Source organism: Amblyraja radiata, chromosome 43, assembly GCF_010909765.2.
Source record: "Amblyraja radiata isolate CabotCenter1 chromosome 43, sAmbRad1.1.pri, whole genome shotgun sequence".
NCBI classification, from domain to species: Eukaryota; Metazoa; Chordata; class Chondrichthyes; order Rajiformes; family Rajidae; genus Amblyraja; species Amblyraja radiata.
This window is the reverse complement of record NC_045998.1, coordinates 7,263,155-7,283,343: the sequence shown is the minus strand read 5'-3', so window position 1 is coordinate 7,283,343 and position 20,189 is coordinate 7,263,155. Positions and strand designations below refer to the sequence as shown.

The window sequence follows — 20,189 nt, the reverse complement described above, 5'->3', positions numbered from 1 at the left end:
TTGCTTGCCGTGTAGCTGCTCCTGCTGGAGCCAACGATGGCAGCCACGGTGTACTGCTCCTTGCTGTTTTGTATGTGTTTGTTGGTTTGTGTCGTCTGTGAAAACCCTACAAAGATACTTTCATGAGAGATGTATTCATAAACATCGGACATACGGTACCTCCAAACACCGTTCCGGATTTCTCTCACTCGCTGGATTATTTGGACATACTCGTCGGCGGGGCTGTGGCTGCGTTCAAGGTCTTGAGATGGAGGAGGACCCGTGGGAAGCGCTCTGGAGCACTCACCCGACTCTGGCGACGAGGATCACGCACACCACTCCCGAGCATATTCCTGGCAAACGTACGTTCTCTCAAGAACAAAGTGGACGTACTGTAACTCCTGCATCGGACAAACAAGGACTTCTCTCGAGCTGCTGCCCTGTGTTTCACCGAGACCTGGCTTTGTATCATCACACTGTATCATCATATGTCAGCTTTTGTGAGGAAAGTTGCATTCCAACTAAGACCCGGACATGGTTCAACAGCAACAAGCCCTGGTTCACTGCAGAACTCAGACAGCTCCGGCGGTCTAAAGAGGAGGCCTACAGGAGCGGGGATGCAGACCTCTACAGGCAGGCCAAGTACAAGCTGAGAAGAGGAATCAGAGCTGCCAAGGAAAGGTACTCTGAGAAGCTGAGGAGCAAGTTCTCAGCTGGTGATTCTTCTTCAGTTTGGAAGGGCTTGCAAGAAATTACTGGCTATAAGAGGATAGTCCCCCGCTCTTGCACAATCGTCAGCTGACCAACCACCTGAATGAGTTTTACTACAGGTTTGAAAATCAGAAACGTAACCCTGGTACTCCCTCCCCCCCCCTCCCCAACTAACACAGCCAGACCCCAGTCTGCAAAGAATCGACCCTGCACCCACTCCTTCCCATTCACCACTTCACACCTACTTAAGGCAAGACTGCAGTATGAAAAGACTGGACCATTTCCCACCCCAACCAACACTTCACACCCACTCACAGCCTGACCTCAGTCTGTCACTGTATGTCATGTTGTTACTTGTGGGCGGAGCACCAAGGCAAATTCTTTGTATATGGATACTTGACCAATAAACTTATTTACTTACTTACTTAACCATTTGCTGATAAAAGAATACTTCCTTATTTTACTTCCGTTTCCGGATGCTAATCTACCCCTCTACATATTTGTGTTCTCCACAAAGTGACGGCCGCTGAGGATGAGGACACTGGCTCCCTGAGTGTTTGTCAGTCGATACTCGACCAGCGGACAGAACCCAGGTACGTAATTCCGTGTCTGTCGCTCGTTCCCATGAACAACCACCAGTTCAGCTGTGTTGCGACTTTGTGCAGAGTCTGATCACTGAAATACTTTGTGTATTAAGGTAACTGTAGATGCTGGTTCACACCAAAGATAGACACAAAGAGCTGGAGTAACAGCAAGACAAGCAGCATCTCTGGATAGAAGAAGGGTCTTGACCCGAAGTGTCACCCATTTCTTCTATCCAGAGTTTAGAGATATGGAAGGGTAAGGTGTGAAAACCCATTCCTTCTCTCCAGAGATGCTGCCTGTCCCGTTGAGTTAAGCCAGCATTTTGTGTCTAACTTCGGTTTAAACCAGCATCTGCAGTTCCATCCTACACATGATTACAATTGTTCCATTTACAGTGTACAGATAGGGGAATAGCGTTTAGTGCAAGGTAAAACCAGCAAAGTCTGATCAAGGATAGTCCGAGGGTCATCAAAAAGGTAGACAGTAGTTCAGCGCTGCTCTCTGGTTGTGGTTGGATGATTCAGTTGCCTGATAAAAGCTGGGAAGAAACTGTCCCCGAATCTGAGAATCAGAGAGAAGGAATGGGTGATGTTTTGGGTCGAGACCGTTCACCAGACTGAGAGTCAGGGGAGGGAGAGAGACACAGAGATAAGGAAGTGAAAGGTGTGAAAACAAGGCAAAGAGAATGAGGTTGGATGAAAATGTAGAATAGATCATTGTTAGCTAGGAGAAGGTGACAACGAAGCAAACAGAGATAAGATTTAATCAAGGGGACGGTCAGACTGGTCATAAAATAGGAAAGGGGAGGGATGGAGAGAGAGGGAAAGCAAGGCTACGAAGTTAGAGAAGTCGATAATCGTACCGATGTAAGCTGCCCAAGCGATATATGAGGTGCTGTTCCCCAATTTGCGTTGGGCCTGACTCTAACAGTGAAGGAGGCCCAGGACAGAAAGGTATTTCTGTGTCTCCCTCTCCCATGACTCTCAGTATATATTGTACTCAATATTGTGAGCAATTTTGGGCCCCATATCTGAGGAAGGATGTGCTGGCTCTGGAGAGGGTCCAGAGGAGGTTTACATGAATGATCCCAGGAATGAGTGGGTTAACATATGATGAGCGTTTGATAGCACTGGGCCTGTACTCGCTGGAGTTTAGAAGAATGAGGGGGGGACATACAGAATAGTGAAAGGCTTGGATAGAGTGAACGTGGAGAGGATGTTTCCACTAGTGGGAGAGTCTAGGACTAGAGATTACAGCCTCAGAATTAAAGGATGTTCTTTTAGGAAGGAGATGAGGAAGGACATCTTCAGTCAGAGGGTGGTGAATCTGTGGAATTCTTTGCCACAGTAGACTGTAGAGGCTAAGTCAGTGGATTATTTAAGGCAGAGACGGATAGATTCTTGATTTGTACTGGTGTCAGAGGTTATGGGGAGAAGGCAGGAGAATGGGGTTAGGAGATAGTGATAGATCGGCCATGATTGAATGGTGGAGCAGACTTGATGGGCCGAATGGCTTAATTCTGCTCCTATCACTTATGACCTTATACAGTACGACTTGCCTGGGTTTTGTGCAAACACTGAATTCTGGTACACATGGCAATTATACAATCATACCAATAGATGGGCTGAAAAAAGGGTTGGCATGGACATGGTGGGCCGAAGGACCTGTTGCGATCTTGGATGGAGCTGTTCCCAAAGCAAGCTGCGATGCATCCTGATACAATCTATCTTCTGTCTACACTATTACTAAAACTCTCATCTTGACCACTTCCCCTCGGTGTTGTTTTTAAATTTGCTCAAAAACGGTTCAGATGTCGCCCGTCCAGAAGCTGCCGAGAATAAAGCTAAAGCAGCAGAGTGTGGGCTGTTGACCCCACTCCCACATCCCCCTCCCCTGCACCCACCTTCCCTACACCCCCCCCTTCGCTACACATCCCCCCCCTTCCCTACACCCCCCCCTTCCCTACACCCCCCCTTCCCTAAACCCCCCCCATCCCCTACACCACCCCGTCCCCTACACCCCCCCGTCCCCTACACCCCCCCGTCCCCTACACCCCCCCGTCCCCAAACCCCCCGTCCCCTACACCCCCCGTCCCTACACCCCCCGTCCCCTACACCCCCCGTCCCCTACACCCCCCGTCCCCTACACCCCCCGTCCCCTACATCCCCCCGCCCCCTAAACCCCCCCGTCCCCTACATCCCCCCGTCCCCTACACCCCCCGTCCCCTACACCCCCCCGTCCCCTTCACCCCCCGTCCCCTACACCCCCCCGTCCCCTACACCCCCCGTCCCCTACACCCCCCGTCCCCTACACCCCCCGTCCCCTACACCCCCCCGTCCCTACACCCCCCCGTCCCCTACACCCCCCCGTCCCCTACACCCCCCGTCCCCTACACCCCCCCGTCCCCTACACCCCCCCGTCCCCAAAACCCCCCCGTCCCCTACATCCCCCCGTCCCCTACACACACCTCTCCCACACATCCCCCTCCCCACCCCGCCTTCCCCAACTCCCTCCCCCACACACACCCTTCCCCGCCCCCAAACACCCCCTTCCCCACACTCCCCCCCACACTCACCCCCCACACCCACCCCCCACACTCACCCCCCACACTCACCCCCCACATTCATCCCCCACCATCACCCCCCACACTCCCCCCCACACTCACCCCCCACACACGCCCTCCCCTACCCACACGACACCCCCTAGCCACGCAACCCCACAAACACCCTCCCCACACATCCCTTCCCCCTTCATTCCAATGACATGCAGGTTTGTAGGCTAATTGGCTTGGCAACATTGTAAATTGTCCCTAGTGTGTGTAGGATAGTGTTAGTGTGCGGGGGATCGCTGGTCAGCACAGACTCGATGGGTCGAAGGGCCTGTTTCCACGTTGTATCTCTAGACTAAACACAGAACTAGTGTGTGAACGGGTGATCGATGGTCGATGCGGGCACGGTGGGGTAAAGGTCCAGTTTCTGTGTTGTATCTCAAAAAGTAAACATAGAACTAGTGTGTGAAGTGGTCGGCATGGACTGGGTGGGTCGTGGGAGCCTGTTTCTGTGCTGTATCTCTAAACTAAACTAAGCTCTGAGCAATTTCTTGTGGTCTTGGGCAGAGCTGGTCCCAAACCAATGTGTAATGCAACCTAACAGTGTTCTTTCACAGTTCATGTGGAGAAGTTGGTGTGAGTCACTGGAGAAAAGCTGAACTTCCTTCATCTTTTGAGCACGATGAGACATCAGTTTGCTTTATTGACCACAGCTTCAATGTAGTTGGTGCAGCGTATGCTGTTGGTGATATTTACAGACATGTGATAGGAGCAGAATTAGGCCATTCAGCCCATCAAATCTACTCCGCCTTTTAATCATGGCTGATCCATCTCTCCCTACTAATCCCATTCTCCTGCCTTCTCCCCATAACCCCTGACAACCGTACGAATTCACAATCTATCTATCTCTGCCTTAACAATATCCACTGACTGGGCCGCCACAGCCTTCTGTGGCAAAAATTCCACAGATTCACCACCCTCTCACTAAAGAAATTCCTCCTCATCTCCTTCCTAGAAGAACGTTGAATTCATCGGCTGTGACCCCTCCCACTAGTGGAAAAGTCCTATCCACATCCACTCTATCCAAGCCTTTCACTATTCGGTAAGTTTCAATGCGGTCCTCCCTCATTCTTCTAAACTCCAGCTAGTACAGGCCCAGTGCCGACAAACGCTCATCATATGTAAACACACTCATTCCTGGGACCATTCCTGTAAACCTCCTCTGGACCCTCTCCAGAGCCAGCACATCCTTCATCAGATGCGGGGCTCAAATTCCTCACAATATTCCAAATGTGGCCTCACCAGCGCCTCATAGAGCCTCAGCATTGCATCCATGTTGCTTAATGTATATTGGTTGCTGGAGTTTTACTGCAATAACTTTCTCTTCCAGACCGGGAGATCGGGTAACTGACGGGATATCTGGGATCAGACAATGATCGGAAGATCGTTCTTCCTCCTCTCCCTTCTCCAAGGTACCATCAGCAGCAACTCAGAAGTGTTTACGGGGAGTGATGCACTGGGGGAGGGAGTGATGCACTGGGGGAGGGGCGGTGAGGAGGGAGTGATGCACTGGGGGAGGGGCGGTGAGGAGGGAGTGATGCACTGGGGGAGGGGCGGTGAGGAGGGAGTGATGCACTGGGGGAGGGGCGGTGAGGAGGGAGTGATGCACTGGGGGAGGGGCGGTGAGGAGGGAGTGATGCACTGGGGGAGGGGCGGTGAGGAGGGAGTGATGCACTGGGGGAGGGGCGGTGAGGAGGGAGTGATGCACTGGGGGAGGGGCGGTGGGGAGGGAGTGATGCACTGGGGGAGGGGCGGTGAGGAGGGAGACTCTACCACTACGCCACGATGCTGCTCTTCTCCGCTCTGTTCACACCAGGTCCACAGCGCAGGATAAACGGTGTGGAAAGTCCAGTGAACTGACAGGGTGTTCACTGCTAAAGATTGTTCCTTCTCTCCTCAGCCGTGGTGTCGGGAGAGTGGAGTGCGGACAATCCCGGAGCTGTGACAGCGCAGAATGGTTTGTGTGCACGGATTCCGTGTCGCTACAGATACCCGTCGAATCTGAACAATGATCCACGGACTGGAATCTGGTTTAACAGTGAGTCGCGCGACAACAAAGGTCCTGTAGCCTTCCACTCCGGGAATCACAGTCTAGCAGCAACAAAGTTTCAGCATCGGACCCGGCTGTCAGGAATCCTGAGAGACAACGACTGTTCCCTGGTTATAGACAACGTCACGCAGCAAGATGCAGGTCCTTATTTATTCAGAGTTGAATTCGATGGGGAAGATGTTTACAGCTTCCTCCCTGCAACACAGCTCAGTGTTACTGGTAAGTGCTCTGTATAATTCACTCATTCACTCAACAGTTTCTCCCAGCTGTTATCAGGCAACTGAACCATCCTACCACAACCAGAGAGCAGTGTTGAACTACTGTCGACATCACTGGTGACCCATCGGACTATCCTTGATTGGACTTTGCTGGCTTTACCTTGCACTAAACGTTATTCCCTTATCACGTATCCATACACTGCAAATGGCTCGATTGCAATCATGTATAGTCTTTCTGCTGAGGCAGATAGTAGTTCAGGACCGCTCCCTGGTTGTGGTAGGATGATTCAGTTGCCTGATAACAGCTGGGAAGAAACTGTCCCTGAATCTGGAGGTGTGCGTTTTCACACTTCTATACCTTGTAAAAACATCCTTGCTCGTGTGGGACTGGGATTTCGATGTGAACCGATGTATCCAGTGATATTTAACTAACAGTATTTGTTTCTCTGTGTGTTAGATTTCACGGATAAACCCACGATATTCGCTGCTGAATTGGTGGCAGGAAAGCCTGTGAACATGACCTGCTCCTTCAGCACCACGTGTGATGGAACGGCCCCCACCTTAACCTGGGTCACCCCCGCTGATGAACCACCGTCAGCCTCACACAGCGTAACTCAGCAGGGTGACACTCTGACATATACTTCTGTTCTGTCCCTGACCCCAGCGATCAAACATCACGGGCAAAACCTCACCTGCAGAGTCACATACCCAACTGTGTCATCGGAGCAGACCCTCACACTGACTGTGGAATGTAAGTACGGAGATCGTTTATTGTGCAGGAACATCAATAATCTATTAGCAGTGCTGGTATATAAGGTCATAGACGATAGGTGCAGAATTAGGCCATTCGGCCCATCAAGTCTACTCTGCCATTCAATCATGGCTGATCAATCTCTCTCTCCTAACCCCTTTCTTCTGCCTTCTCCCCATATCCTCTGACACCCGTACTAATCAAATCAACACCAAAAGCTGGAGAAACTCAGCAGGACAGGCTGCATCTCTGGAGAGAAGGAATGGGTGACGTTTCGGGTCGAGACCCTTCTTCAGACTGAAAGTCACGGGAAAGGGAAACGAGAGATATAGACGATGATGTGGAGAGATGTCGGACCTACCTGATCTCCTGGTTGCTAAACACATTAATTCTCCTTCCCATTCCCACACTGAACTTTCTGTCCTCGGACACCACCATTGTCAGAGTGAGGTTAAATGCAAATTGGAGGATCTGCATCTCATATTTAGCTTGGGCAGTTTACAGCCCAGTGGTATGTATATTGATTTCTCTAACTTCAGGTAGCCCCGGCATTCCCTCTCTCTCCATCCCTCCCCCACCCAAGTCTCATCAGCTTCTCGTTCTCACCCAACAAACAGCTAACAACGGCCTGTTTCCTTTATCATCGTTAACTTTTTGCATATCTTTCATTCTTTGTTCTATATGTCTCTACACCATCGTCTATATCTCTCATTTCCCTAAACATAGAACTAGTGTGTGAATGTGTGATCGATGGTTGGCGCAGACTCCGTGGGCTGAAGGGCCTATTTCCGCAGTGTATCTCTACAGTCTGAAGACTAAAGTCTTTTACAAGGATCACCGAAAGTGCCGTAAAACTGGTTGCTGAATGTTACCTGTTTGCAGACGCCCCCCAGAATCTCTCAATCACTTCCCCCGACAATGTGAACAATTCCTGGGTCAGTATAAAGGAAGGAAACTCTGCAGCGATCCTCTGCTCCCTCCAGAGTTTCCCAGCGTCTAACCTGATGTGGAGACATCGGTGTCACGTTGAACACAACTCGTTCCAGCAACGAGCTGTGGATGGACATAGACATATCCATAGAAAATAGGTGCAGGAGGAGGCCATTCGGCCCTTATAGAGCCAGCACCGCCATTCATTGTGATCATGGCTGATCGTCCCCAATCAATAACCCGTGCCTGCCTTCTCCCCATACCCCTTGATTCCACTAGCCCCTAGAGCTCTATCTAACTCTCTCTTAAATCCATCGAGTAACTTGGCCTCCACTGCCCTCTGTGGCAGGGAATTCCACAAATCCACAACTCTCTGGGTGAAAAAGTTTTTTCTCACCTCAGTCTTAAGTGGCTTCCCCTATATTCTAAGACTATGGCCCCTGGTTCTGGACTCGCCCAACATTGGGAACATTTTTTGTGCATCTACCTTGTACAGTCCTTTTAGAATTTTATATGTTTCTAACCCCCTCATCCTTCTAAACTCCAGTCAATACAAGCCTAGTCTTTTCAATTCCCTCAGCTGACAGGGAAGGATGCTGGGGTCTATCAGTGTGTGGCGGAGAATGAACATGGGACAGCAGAGAGGGATGTGACCCTCACTGTAGAATGTGTGTAGACACACACTGTCATGTCTATGTAAAGGCAGATGGTTTATTGGCCCATGAGAGATGCTGGGATTCACTAACACACACACTCGAACCTATCTCCTTTGGTCGTCGATTCACCTACTCTGGGCAAGAGACTCGGTGCATCTACCCGATCTATTCATCTCATGATTTTAAACACCTCTATAAGATCACTCCTCATCCTCCTGTGCTCCAAGGAAGAGGGTTCTAGCCTGCTCAACCTTTCCCTATAGCTCAGGCCCTCTAGTCCTGGCCACATCCTCATGAATCTTCTCTGCACCCTTTCCTGTTTGACAACATCTTTCCTATATTTCCTCTCTTCTCTTCTAAGATGAGGAAGATTAGATAAAATTATTTGAAGCATTGTGTGCAGCTCTGGTCACCCCATTACAGGAAGGATGTGGTCAGGGTGCAGAACGCTGCCTAGTTTAGAGAGTATTACCAATAAGGAGTTTTAAGGGGGGCACACAGTGGTTCAACGGTAGAGTTGCTGCCTCACAGCACCAGAGAGCCAGGTTCAATCCTCACTACGGGTGCTTGTCGGTACGGAGTTTGCAAGTTCATCCCATAACCTATGTGGGTTTTCTTCGGGTGCTCCGGTTTCCTCCCACACTCCAAAGATATACAGGTGTGCAGGTTAATTGGCTTGGTATATTTGTAAATTGTCCCTAGTGTGTGCAGGATAGTATATGTGTGGGGATCGCTGGCCGGCGTGGACACGGTGGGCCGAAGGGCCTGTTTCCGTGCTGTATCTCTAAACTAAACTAAAGAAGAGGTTGGATAGACTTTCTCTGGAGTTCATGTTCACAAGTGATGGGAGCACAATAAGGCCATTCGGCCCATCAAGTCTACTCTGCCATTCGATCATGGCTGATCTATTTCTCCCTCCCCTGCCCCATTCCCCTGCCTTCTCCCCATAGCCTCTGACACCCGTACTAATCAAGAATCTATCTATCTCTGCCTTAAATATATCCACTGACTTGGCCTCCACTGCCGTCTGTGGCAAAGAATTCCACAGATTCACCACCCAGTTGAAAGGCTGAGGGGAGACCTGATAGAAATATATAAAACTATGAGTTGCATTGAGAAGGTAGACAGTCAGAATCTTTTTTCACATGGTGCAAATGTCAAGGTTGAGAGGGCAGAGCTTTAAGGTGAGAGGGGAAATTGTAAAGGAGATGTGCGGGGCAACTTTTACAATACGATACGACACGATGGAACTTTATTTATCCCAGGAGAATACTAAATACACGAAATACACAAACACAAAATACTTGAAATATGAAACTAAAGTGACGAGTGGAAAGGCTTGGGGGCTGTGCAAAGATTACGTGGGAGGGGGGTGGTGGGGAGGCGAGTCAGTCTCAGTCTACACTACGACAGAAGGGGGAGGAGTTGTACAGTTTGATAGCCACAGGGAAGAAGGATCTCCTGTGGCGTTCTGTGCTGCATCTTGGTGGAACCAGTCTGTTGCTGAAGGTGCTCCTCAGGTTGACCAATGTGTCACAGAGGGGGTGAGCTGTATTGTCCAGGATGCTCCACAGTTTGAGGAGCATCCTCCCCTCCAAGACCAACCTCCCGTGAATCCAACTCCGCCCCAGGATGGAGCCGGCCTTCCTGATGAGCTTGTTGATCCCATTGGCGTCCGCAGCCTTCGCCCTGTTGCCCCGGCACACGGCAGCGAAGAAGATGGCACTGGCCACCACCGATTAGTAGAACATCTGCAGCTTCTTGCTGCTGATGTTGAAGGAGCGGAGCCTTCTCAGAATCCTCTGCCCATTCTTGTACAGGGCCTCAGAGTTCTTGGATCAGTCCTGTTTAATGAAGATATAACACTAAATGCTGGAGCAGACTAAAATGCTGGAGAAACTCCGTGGGTGAGGTAGCATCTATGGAGCGAATGAAATGGGCAACGTGTCGGGTCGAGGCCCTTCAGACTGATGTGAGGGTGGAGGGGGGGAGGGGGCGGGAAGAAGAAATGAAGAGGCAGAGACAGTGGGCTGAGGGAGAGCTGGGAAGGAGAGGAGAAACCCGGGACTACCTGAAATTAGAGAAGTCAATGTTCATACCGCTGGGGTGTAAACTGCCCAAGCGAAATATGAGGTGCTGCTCCTCCAATTTACGGTGGGCCTCACTCTGGCCATGGAGGAAGCCCAGGACAGAAAGGTCGGATTCGGAATGTGAGGAAGAGTTGAAGTGCTGAGCCACTGGGAGATCAGGTTGGTTATTGCAATGCCTGAGTAACTCAGCGGGACAGGCAGCATCTCTGGAGGGAAGGAATAGGTGACGTTTTGGGGCAAGACCCTTCTTCAGACTGGTGGTTTTTGTATAAGGTACTTGTACTCCCTGGTAAACTGTTTAACCATGGAGAGCATCTGCAACACGCTGCCAAGGGCAGTGATGGAGGCAGATAGGACAGTTCCTTCTCTCCAGAGATGCTGCCTGTCCACTGAGTTTACTCCAGCATTTTGCGTTTGATCTGGAAACATAGACAAATAGGTGCAGGAGTAGGCCATTCGGCCCTTCAAGCCAGCACCACCATTGAATATGATCTTGGCTGATCTACTAAAATCAGTACCCCCGAGTCCTGCTTTTTCCCCATATCCCTTGATTCCTTTAGCCCTAAGTGCTAAATCTAACTCTCTCTTGAAAAAGATCCAGTGAATTGGACTCCACTGCCTTCTGTGGCACAGAATCGCACAGATTCACAACTCTCTCGTGTCTTGTTCCTCCCTCTCCAGATGCGCCAGAGATTTCCCGGGATTCGGGATGCACTCACACACCTGAGAGTGTCACCTGTGTGTGTGCGGCCAGGTGCAACCCACCCGGAGAGCTCACCTGGCGCCTCCCCCTCGCCAACCTCAGCGGAAATCAAACCCACGGACGTCTCCACATCTGGCAGGTGGCAAGCGGGCATCTGGTGAATGGCTCCCTCACTCTGAGAGGGGGTGCGGGAGGGGAGTACGTGACAGCCGTGTGCTCAGTCAGAAACCGGCACGGGGAAGCCATGCTCACGCTGTATCTGTCGATGGAAGGTGAGGACATTTATGGGCGAGGGAAGTCAGAGAGCCAGAGGGTCATACTGTAATGGCCATTTCTAACTTTTACAATGTCCAACTTTCCATTGCCATTACTACACAGGTAAGTAGGAGTGATCTTACACAGACCAAAAAAGAACAGATCTTCCAGTCATTCTTTATTGAAGTAGTTGTACAAACAAAGATATGAACATACCAGGTTCCCTTTATTCTCATACAAGTTGTAACTTCCTGTCCTCCAGATCTATGTGAACTGTGTACCCTCCACCTCCTGTAGCTGGTCTGAATCACTCCCTGTCCACTAAGCCCATGTGTTACACCCCTCCATTCATCAAATGACCGCCACCAAGTGTCCAAAATAATAGCGCTAGAAATATCTAGACAAACTAATATAATATGCCAACAGTAGCTGGCCGAAACATAAATGACTCCTACACATACCGTGTGGAAACAGGCCCTTCGGCCCAACTTGCCCACACCAACCAACATGTCGCACCTACACCAGTCCCACCTGCCTGCATTTGGCCCATACCCCTGCAAACCTGACCTCATCGTGTTCCTGTCTAATTCTCCAGTGATGGCAACATTCTCATTACACAACACCCTTAGTGTTGTGTAATGAACCGGATTTCATAAGGGAACTCGAGGTAAAGGAGCCATTAGGAGGTGGTGACCACAATATGTTTTAATCTACAATTTGAGAGGGAGAAGGGAAAATCAGAAATGTCAGTATTACAGTTGAACAAAGGGGACTATGGAGCCATGAGGGAGGAGCTGGCCAAAGTTGACTGGAAAGATACCCTGGCAGGGATGACAGTGGAACAACAATGGCAGGTATTTCTGGGAATAATACAGAAGTTGCAGGATCAGTTAATTCCAAAGAGGGAGAATGATTCCAAGGGGAGTAAGGGGCGACCGTGGCTGACAAGGGAAGTCAGGGACAGTATAAAAATAAAAGAGAAGATGTATAACATTGCAAAGATGAGTGGGAAGCCAGAGGATTGGGTAACTTTTAAAGAGCAACAGAAGATAACTAAAAAGGTAATGCAGGGAGAAAAGATGAGGTACGAAGGTAAGCTAGCCAAGAATATAAAGGAGGATAGTAAAAGCTTCTTTAGGTATGTGAAGAGGAAAAAATTAGTTCAGACTGAAGTTGGAATCTTGAAGACGACAACAGGTGAATTTATTATGGGGAACAAGGAAATGGCAGACGAGTTGAAAAGGTATTTTGACAATATACAATAGACAATAGGTGCAGAGTAGGCCATTTGGGCCTTCGAGCCACCACCGCCATTCAATTTGATCATGGCTGATCATCCACATTCAGTAACCCGTTCCTGCCTTCTCACCATATCCCTAGTCTCCGCTATCTTTAAGAGCTCTATCTAACTCTCTCTTGAAAGCATCCGATCCGTCTTCACTAAGGAAGACACAAACAATTTCCCTGATGGCCAGAGGAGTGGCCAGAGGATCTAGGGTGATGGAGGAACTGAAGGAAATTCACATTAGGCAGGAAATTGTGTTGTGTAGACTGATGGGACTGAAGCTGATAAATCCCCAGGGTCTGATGACCTGCATCCCAGGGTACTTAAGGAAGTGGCTCAGGAAATTCTGGACGCATTGGTGATCATTTTCCAATGTTCTATAGATTCAGGATCAGTTCCTGTGGATTGGAAGGTAGCTAATGTTTTCCCACTTTTTAAGCAAGGTTAGAGAGAGAAAACAAGGAATTATAGACCAGTTAGCGTGACATAGGTGGTGGGGAAGGTGCTGGAGTCAATTATAAAAGATGAAATAGCGGCACATTTGGATAGCAGTAACAGGATCAGTCGGAGTCACATTGATTTATGAAGGGGAAATCATGCTTGACTAATCTTCTGGAATTTTTTGAGGATGTAACTGGGAAAATGGACAAGGGAGAGCCAGTGGATGTAGTGTACCTAGACTTTCAATAAGTACTAGACTAAGTGGGACCCATTGGGTCCCAAGCACCACGGGGAGTGTGTGTTGGGGAGGGGTGGGAGAGAAAGTGTGTATGTGGGCTGGAGGGGTTTCCGAGGGGAGAGGAGGGATGTGGGGGAGGAGGGGGGTGTTGTGTGGGTGGGGTGTGGGAGGGAGGGAGGATGTGGGAGGGGGAGGGAGTGGTTTGGGGAGGGTTGTGTGTGGGCAGGGGGTGTTGTGGAGGAGGGGTTTTCAGGTGGGGGAGGGTGTGTGTGGGGTGGGGGTTGTGTGGGGGGGAGGGAGTTTGTGTGTGTGTGGGGAGAGGCGGGGGTTGTGGGAGGAGGGGGGATTGTGTGGGGGAGGAGGGGGGTTGTGTGGGGGAGGGGGGGGGGGGTTGTGGGGGAGAGGGGTGTGTGGCTGGGGGTGTGTAGGCTCGGATTGTGGTGTGTGGGCTGGGGGTGTGGTGTGGGGGGTGTGTGTGGGAGGTAAGGTGTGGGAGGGTTGTGGGGGTGGTGAGGGGTGTGTGGGGGGTATGGGTGGGCAGGGGGTGTTTTGGGGAGAGGAGTGTGGGCAGGGGGTGTGGGAGGGAGGGGTATGGTGGGGTGTTAGGGTGTGGGGGGAGGGGTGTGGGCAGGGGGGGGGGCTGGGAAGAGAGAGCTAAGAGAAAAGACGGGGGAAGAGCCATGGGGAAGTGTGCGGTATTACGGGGGAGGGGGGGGGCAGGAGCCAGCGAGGAGGACCAGAGGGGAAGGGGTTGGGGGTGCGATGGGGACTCACAGCGGGCGCTGGTCGCTTTGCTGGTCGTTCTCCTCCGCAAGGCTTGCGGACTCAATCAACGCGGCTTGAGGGCTCAGCCCCGCCACCGGGGCTTTATTCTCCTCGCCCCACCCGATGATTAACAGCAGGTGCCAGAAGGGGCGTAACCTTCATGGTGACTGACAGGCGAGAAGACCAATCTGCTGATCTTCATTACCTTCATAAACCTTCATAACTTTTGTAATCGGAACAAAATTTGGTGCGCTTGGAGCAGAGGAGGACGGTGAGTTAGGTGGCGATATATCCTAGCGATCTTGGGTACCATTTTTGCGCAAATTTAAAAACAACGCAAACCGGAAGATGACAAGATGAGAGTTTTAGTAATAGTGTTGATAGATTTGATAAGGTCCCACATTGGAGATTAGTGGGCAAAATTAGAGCACATGGTATTGGGGGTAGGGTACTGACATGGATATAAAATTGGTTGGCAGACAGGAAACAAAGAGTAGGGATAAACGGGTCCCTTTCAGAATGGCAGGCAGTGACTAGTGGGGTAGCGCAAGGATCGGTGCTGGGAACGCAGCTATTTACAATATATATCAGTGATTTAGATGAAGGGATTCAAAGCAACTTCAGCAAATATGCAGATGACACAAAGCTGGGTGGCAGTGTGAACTTTGAGGAGGATGCTATGAGGAGGTTGGGTGAGTGGGCGGATGCATGGCAGATGCAGTTTAATGTGGATAAATGTGAGGTTATCCTCTTTGGTGGCAAAAACAGGAAGGCAGATTATTATCTGAATGGCGTCAAGTTGCGAAAAGGGGAAGTACAAAGAGATCTTGTTCATCAGCCACTGAAAGTAAGCATGTAGGTACAACAAGCAGCGAAGAACGCCAATGGCATGCTGGCCTTCATTAGATGAGTTGAATATAGGAGCAAAGATGTCCTTCTGCAGATTTACAGGGCCCTGGTGAGACCACACCTGGAGTACTGTGTGCAGTTTTGGTCTCCAAATTTGAGGAAAGACATTCTTGCTATTGAGGGAGTGCAGCGTAGGTTCACGAGGTTAATTCCCGGGATGGCGGGACTGTCATATGTCGACAGAATGAAGCGGCTGGGCTTGTATACACTGGAATTCAGAAGGATGAGAAGGGAACTTATTGAAACATATAAGATTATGAAGGGATTGGACACGCTAGAGTAAGGAAACATGTTCCTGTTGCGGGAGTCCAGACCAAGGGGCCACAGTTTAAGAATAAGGGGTAGGCCATTTAAAACGGAAATGAGGAAAAACCTTTTTACCCAGAGAATTGTGAATCTATGGAATTCTCTGCCTCAGAAAGCAGTGGAGGCCAATTCTCTGGATGCTTTCAAGAGAGAGTTAGATAGAGCTCTTAGAGATAGCGGAGTCAAGGGATATGGTGAGAAGACAGGAACGAGGTACTGAATGTGGATGATCAGCCATGATCACATTGAATGGCGGTGCTGGCTCGAAGGGCCGAATGGCCTACTCCTGTACCTATTGTCTATTGTCATGAATCTTCTCTGCACTCTTTCCAGCTTCCTTCCTAGAGCAGTGTGACTAAAACTGGACGCAATACCTCAAATGCGGTCTCACCAACGTCTTGCACAACAACTAGAAACTAACATCTGCGGCAGGCAAGATATCATTGAGTCATAGTCACATGACATGAAAACAGGCCCATATCCCTCTAAACATCCTCTCACAGAGTTATAGTGATACATTGTGGAAACAGGCCCTTCGGCCCAACTTGCCCTCACCAGCCAAGATGCCCCAGCTACACTAGTCCCACCTGCCTGTGCTTGGTCCATATCCCTGAAAAAAAAAACAGTCCTATCCATGCACCTGTATAACTGTTTTGTAAATGTTGGGATAGTCTTTGCCTCAACGACCTCCTCTGGCAGTAGATTCCATACACCGACCACCCACTGAATGAAAAAGTTACCCCTTAGATTCCTATTAAATCTTTTCCCCCTCACCTTAAACCTATGTTTTCTGGTGTTCGATTCCCCTACTCTGGGCAAGAGACTCTGTGCATTACCCGATCTAATCCTCACATGATTTTATACACTACTATAAGACTACGTTACAGTTTAGTTTATTGTCATGTGTGTACCGAGCTACAGTGAAAAGCTTTTGTTGTGTGCTAACCAGTCAGTGTACAGACCATACATGATTACAATCAAGCTGTTTACAGTGTTTAGATACATGATAAGGGAACTGGTGTGAAAACGCACATCTCCAGATTCAGGGACAGTTTCTTCCCAGCTGTTATCAGGCAACTGAACCATTCTACCACAATTAGGGAGCAGTCCTGAACTACTATCTACCTCATTGCTGACCCTCGGACTATCTTTGATCGGACTTTGCTGGCTTTATCTTGCACTAAACGTTATTCCCTTTATCCTGTATCTGTACACTGTGGACAGCTCGATTGTAATCATGTGTTGCCTTTCCGCTGACTGGATAGCACGACACAAAAGCTTTTCACTGTACCTCGTTACACGTGACAATAAATTAAACTGTAAAAACTGAAAACACACCTCTGGTTGTTCTTACAGATAAAAGCTTCACTAATTGGATGGCAGTTTGGCTCACAGCAGGGATAATACTGATGGCTGTGCTAGCTGGATTCATCATCTACAAGTATATACTGCGGTAAGCTTAAATAAATCCACATTTTTACTTCCAAATCCATCTCTTTGTCATCTGCTTATGACTGCTTCTGCCAGGCTAACTCCTGTTCACAGACACAAAGTGCTGGAGTAACTCGGCAAGTCAGGCAGCATCTCTGGAGAACATGGATAGGTACAAAGTGCTGGAGTAACTCAGCGGGTCAGGCAGCATCTCTGGAGAACACAGATAGGTACAAAGTGCTGGAGTAACTCAGCAGGTCAGGCAGCATCTCTGGGGATTCAGGAATAGGTGACATTTCGGGTCGGGACCTTCTTCAGACTGAAAGGTTGAGAAAGTCAGAACAAATCAGAGCCAGCGACAGATGACCTTTGGACTGTTGTGAGCCATTTTGGGCCCCATATCTGAGGGAGGATGTGCTGGCTCTGGAGAGGGTCCAAAGGAGGTTTACGAGAATGATTAACATATGATGAGTGTTTGACACTCACTGGGCCTGTACTAGCTGGAGTTTAGAAGGATGAGGTGTGAACCTCATTGAAATTTAATGAATAGTGAATGGCCTGGATAGAGTGGATGTGTAGAGGATATTTCCACTGGTGGGAGAGTGAGTTTAGGGCCAGAGGCCACAGCCTTAGAATTAAAGGACTACTTTCAGGAAGAGGAGGAGGAGTTTCTTCAGTCCTAGGGTGGTGAATCTGTGGAATTCTTTGCCACAGAAGGCTGTGGAGGCCAAGCCAATCGAAATGTTTAAGGCAAAGATAGATAGGTTATTGATCAGTACGGGTGTCAGGGTTATTGGGATAAGGCAGGAGAATGGGATGAGGAGGAAGAGTTAGATCTGCCATGATTGAATGGCGGAGTAGACTTGATGGGCCGAATGACTTAATTCTGCTCCTATCATTAATGACCTCATGACTTCACGACCAACGTCTAATACAACTGCAACTTTGTACTTGGACTTTGCTGATGTGCTGTAAACTTGGTGTGATCTTCTGTTGCTGCAGGAGGGAAGATGCTTCAGGAAACCAAGACACCAATGTGATCTACTGCCCACACTCTGCCACCAATCAGGTAGTGGAACTTTGCATTTAATCTCAACTACAGATGATACAAACGTGGGCACAAAAAGCTGGAGTAACTCAGTGGAACAGGCAGAATCTCTGGAGAGAAGGAACAGGTGATGTTTCGGTCGAGACTCGAGGGGCCTGAGCTACAGGGAGAGGTTGAGGAGGCTGGGACTCTATTCCTTGGAGCGCAGGGGGATGAGGGGTGATCTTATAGAGGTGTATAAAATCATGAGAGGAATAGATCGGGTAGATGCACAGTGTCTCTTGCCCAGAGTAGGGGAATCGAGGACCAGAGGACATAGGTTTCAAGGTGAAGTGGAAAAAAATCTGAGGGGTATCTTTTTCACACAAAGGGTGGTGCGTGTATGGAACGAGCTGCTGGAGGAGGTAGTTGAGGCTGGGACTATCCCAAATTTTAAGAAACAGTTAGAAAGGTACATGGACAGGACAAGTTTGGAGGGATATGGACCAAGCCCAGGCAGGTGGGACTAGTGTAGCTGGGACATGTTGGCCGGTGTGGGCAAGTTGGGCAGAAGGGCCTGTTTCCACAATGTATGACTCTATATAGATGATGATGTAGAGAGAGATAAAGAACAATGAATGAAAGATAGATGTAAACAAAGTAGCGATGATAAAGGAAACAGGCCACTGTTAGCGGTTTGTTGGGTGAAAACGAGAAGCTGGTGCGACTTGGGTGGGGGAGGGATGGAGAGAGAGGGAACACAGGGCTACCTCAAGTGAGGGAAATCAATGTTCATATCACTGGGCTGTAAGCTGCCCAAGCGGAATATGTGATGCTGGTCCTCCAATTTGTGTTTAGCCTCACTCTGTCAATGGAGGCGACCGAGGACAGAAAGGTCAGTGTGGGAAGGGGAATTAAAGTATTTAGCAACCGGGGGTATGAATATTGATTTATCTAACCTCATGGGTGTGTGTGAGAGAGGGTGTGAGTGTGAGAGAAAGTTTGAGAGAGAGGGAGACGGGGCGAGAGGGGGAGAGAGAGAGTGTGAAACTGCGAGTTTGAGAGACACAGTGCCTGAGTGTGAGAGAGTGAGAGAAAGAGGAGAGGGAGAGAGAGAAAGTGAGAGAGAGGGAGTGGGGGAGAGCGGGAGAGAGAGAGAGGGAGAGGGTGTGAGAGGAGAACATAAACAACATGGCTGAACCTGGGTCTGTGGGAGTACAGGAGTTGTGAACCTTCTCGCTGATGGTATTAAATGCCGGGCCACACTGCTCTGTGCTAAACCCACAACTGCCCGTCTGCTTCCCTTTCCTTCCAGAGCGCGGGGAGTGGAGAGAACGGGCCGGCCCCAGTGGAGCTGAAAGGAGGAGGGGAATCGGGAGAGGGGGAAGAGCAAGCGGTCGTGTACGCCAACCTGCGGGAGGTGCTGAGCAGCGGAGACACCGGGCACAGTGACGAGGGGGTGGAATACGCAGAGCTCTGGTTCCAGTCCAAGCAGGGGAAGGGGTAGGTGGGAGGATGGAGGGAGGGGCGGTGTGGAGGGAGGGGGGGGGCGGTGAGGAGGGAGAGGCGATGGGGAGAGAGCGCTGCACCAGCCTTAACTACCTTGGGTTTCATAGATTAATTAACCCTCTGTAGATGAAATAGTGGGATAACATAGAACTAGTGTGTGAACGGATGATCGATGGTCGGTGCGGACTCGGTGGCTGAAGGGCCTGTTTCCCCGCTGTATCTCTTTAAAAAAGCCTTTGTTTCTTTAGAACACAGACTGTTCCGCGGGTAACTATTAACATTGACAATAATTGCTTCTATCAAATGATAGTCTGTTAAACACAGTCTTTACCTGCAGTTACAAAATCCACTCGTAGCTATTAAATGAAGACCTTTATATTTTGAGAATCCTGTGGGATTGTTGCTAATGCTATTCTGAAGCTCTTGCTCTTGTAGCACCATGTTCTATAACAAGTTTCATAGCAAGCAGCTCTCTGTGTGGCATTGGTGAGTAATAATAATAATGAAATGCAGACGCTGGAAATCTGACAAAGGGCGGCACGGTGGAGCAGCGGTAGAGTTGCTGCCTCACAGCGCCAGAGACCCGGGTTCGATCCTGACTACAGGTGCTGTCTGTACGGAGTTTGTACGTTCTCCCCGTGACCTACATGGATTTTCTCCGGGATCTTCGGTTTCCTCCCACACCCCAAAGATGGGCTGGTTTGTCGGTTAATTGGCTTGCTGTAAATGTAAATTGTCCCTG

General features: G+C 49.7%; 1 protein-coding gene across 1 annotated transcript; it reads left to right on the top strand.

Moving 5' to 3' along the window:
* The first annotated feature begins 1,169 nt into the window (after positions 1-1,169).
* LOC116968018 (sialic acid-binding Ig-like lectin 13) lies at positions 1,170-19,445 on the top strand. The gene is made up of 9 exons (XM_033014651.1): positions 1,170-1,283; positions 5,214-5,295; positions 5,784-6,152; positions 6,609-6,902; positions 7,785-7,920; positions 11,333-11,553; positions 16,837-16,933; positions 17,914-17,980; positions 19,254-19,445. The coding sequence occupies exons 2-9, from the start codon at positions 5,256-5,258 to the stop codon at positions 19,443-19,445; spliced, it is 1,416 nt and encodes a 471-aa protein (XP_032870542.1). The 5' UTR covers positions 1,170-1,283; positions 5,214-5,255.
* The last annotated feature ends 744 nt before the right edge of the window (positions 19,446-20,189 follow it).

Bases quoted from the DNA above. Each gene is read 5' to 3' on its own strand.
- LOC116968018 (XM_033014651.1), top strand. From the start codon at position 5,256: ATGATCGGAAGATCGTTCTTCCTCCTCTCCCTTCTCCAAG. The intron at 5,296-5,783 runs GTACCATCAGCA...TTCTCTCCTCAG, and splicing joins CCTCCTCTCCCTTCTCCAAG to CCGTGGTGTCGGGAGAGTGG. The intron at 6,903-7,784 runs GTAAGTACGGAG...ACCTGTTTGCAG, and splicing joins CCTCACACTGACTGTGGAAT to ACGCCCCCCAGAATCTCTCA.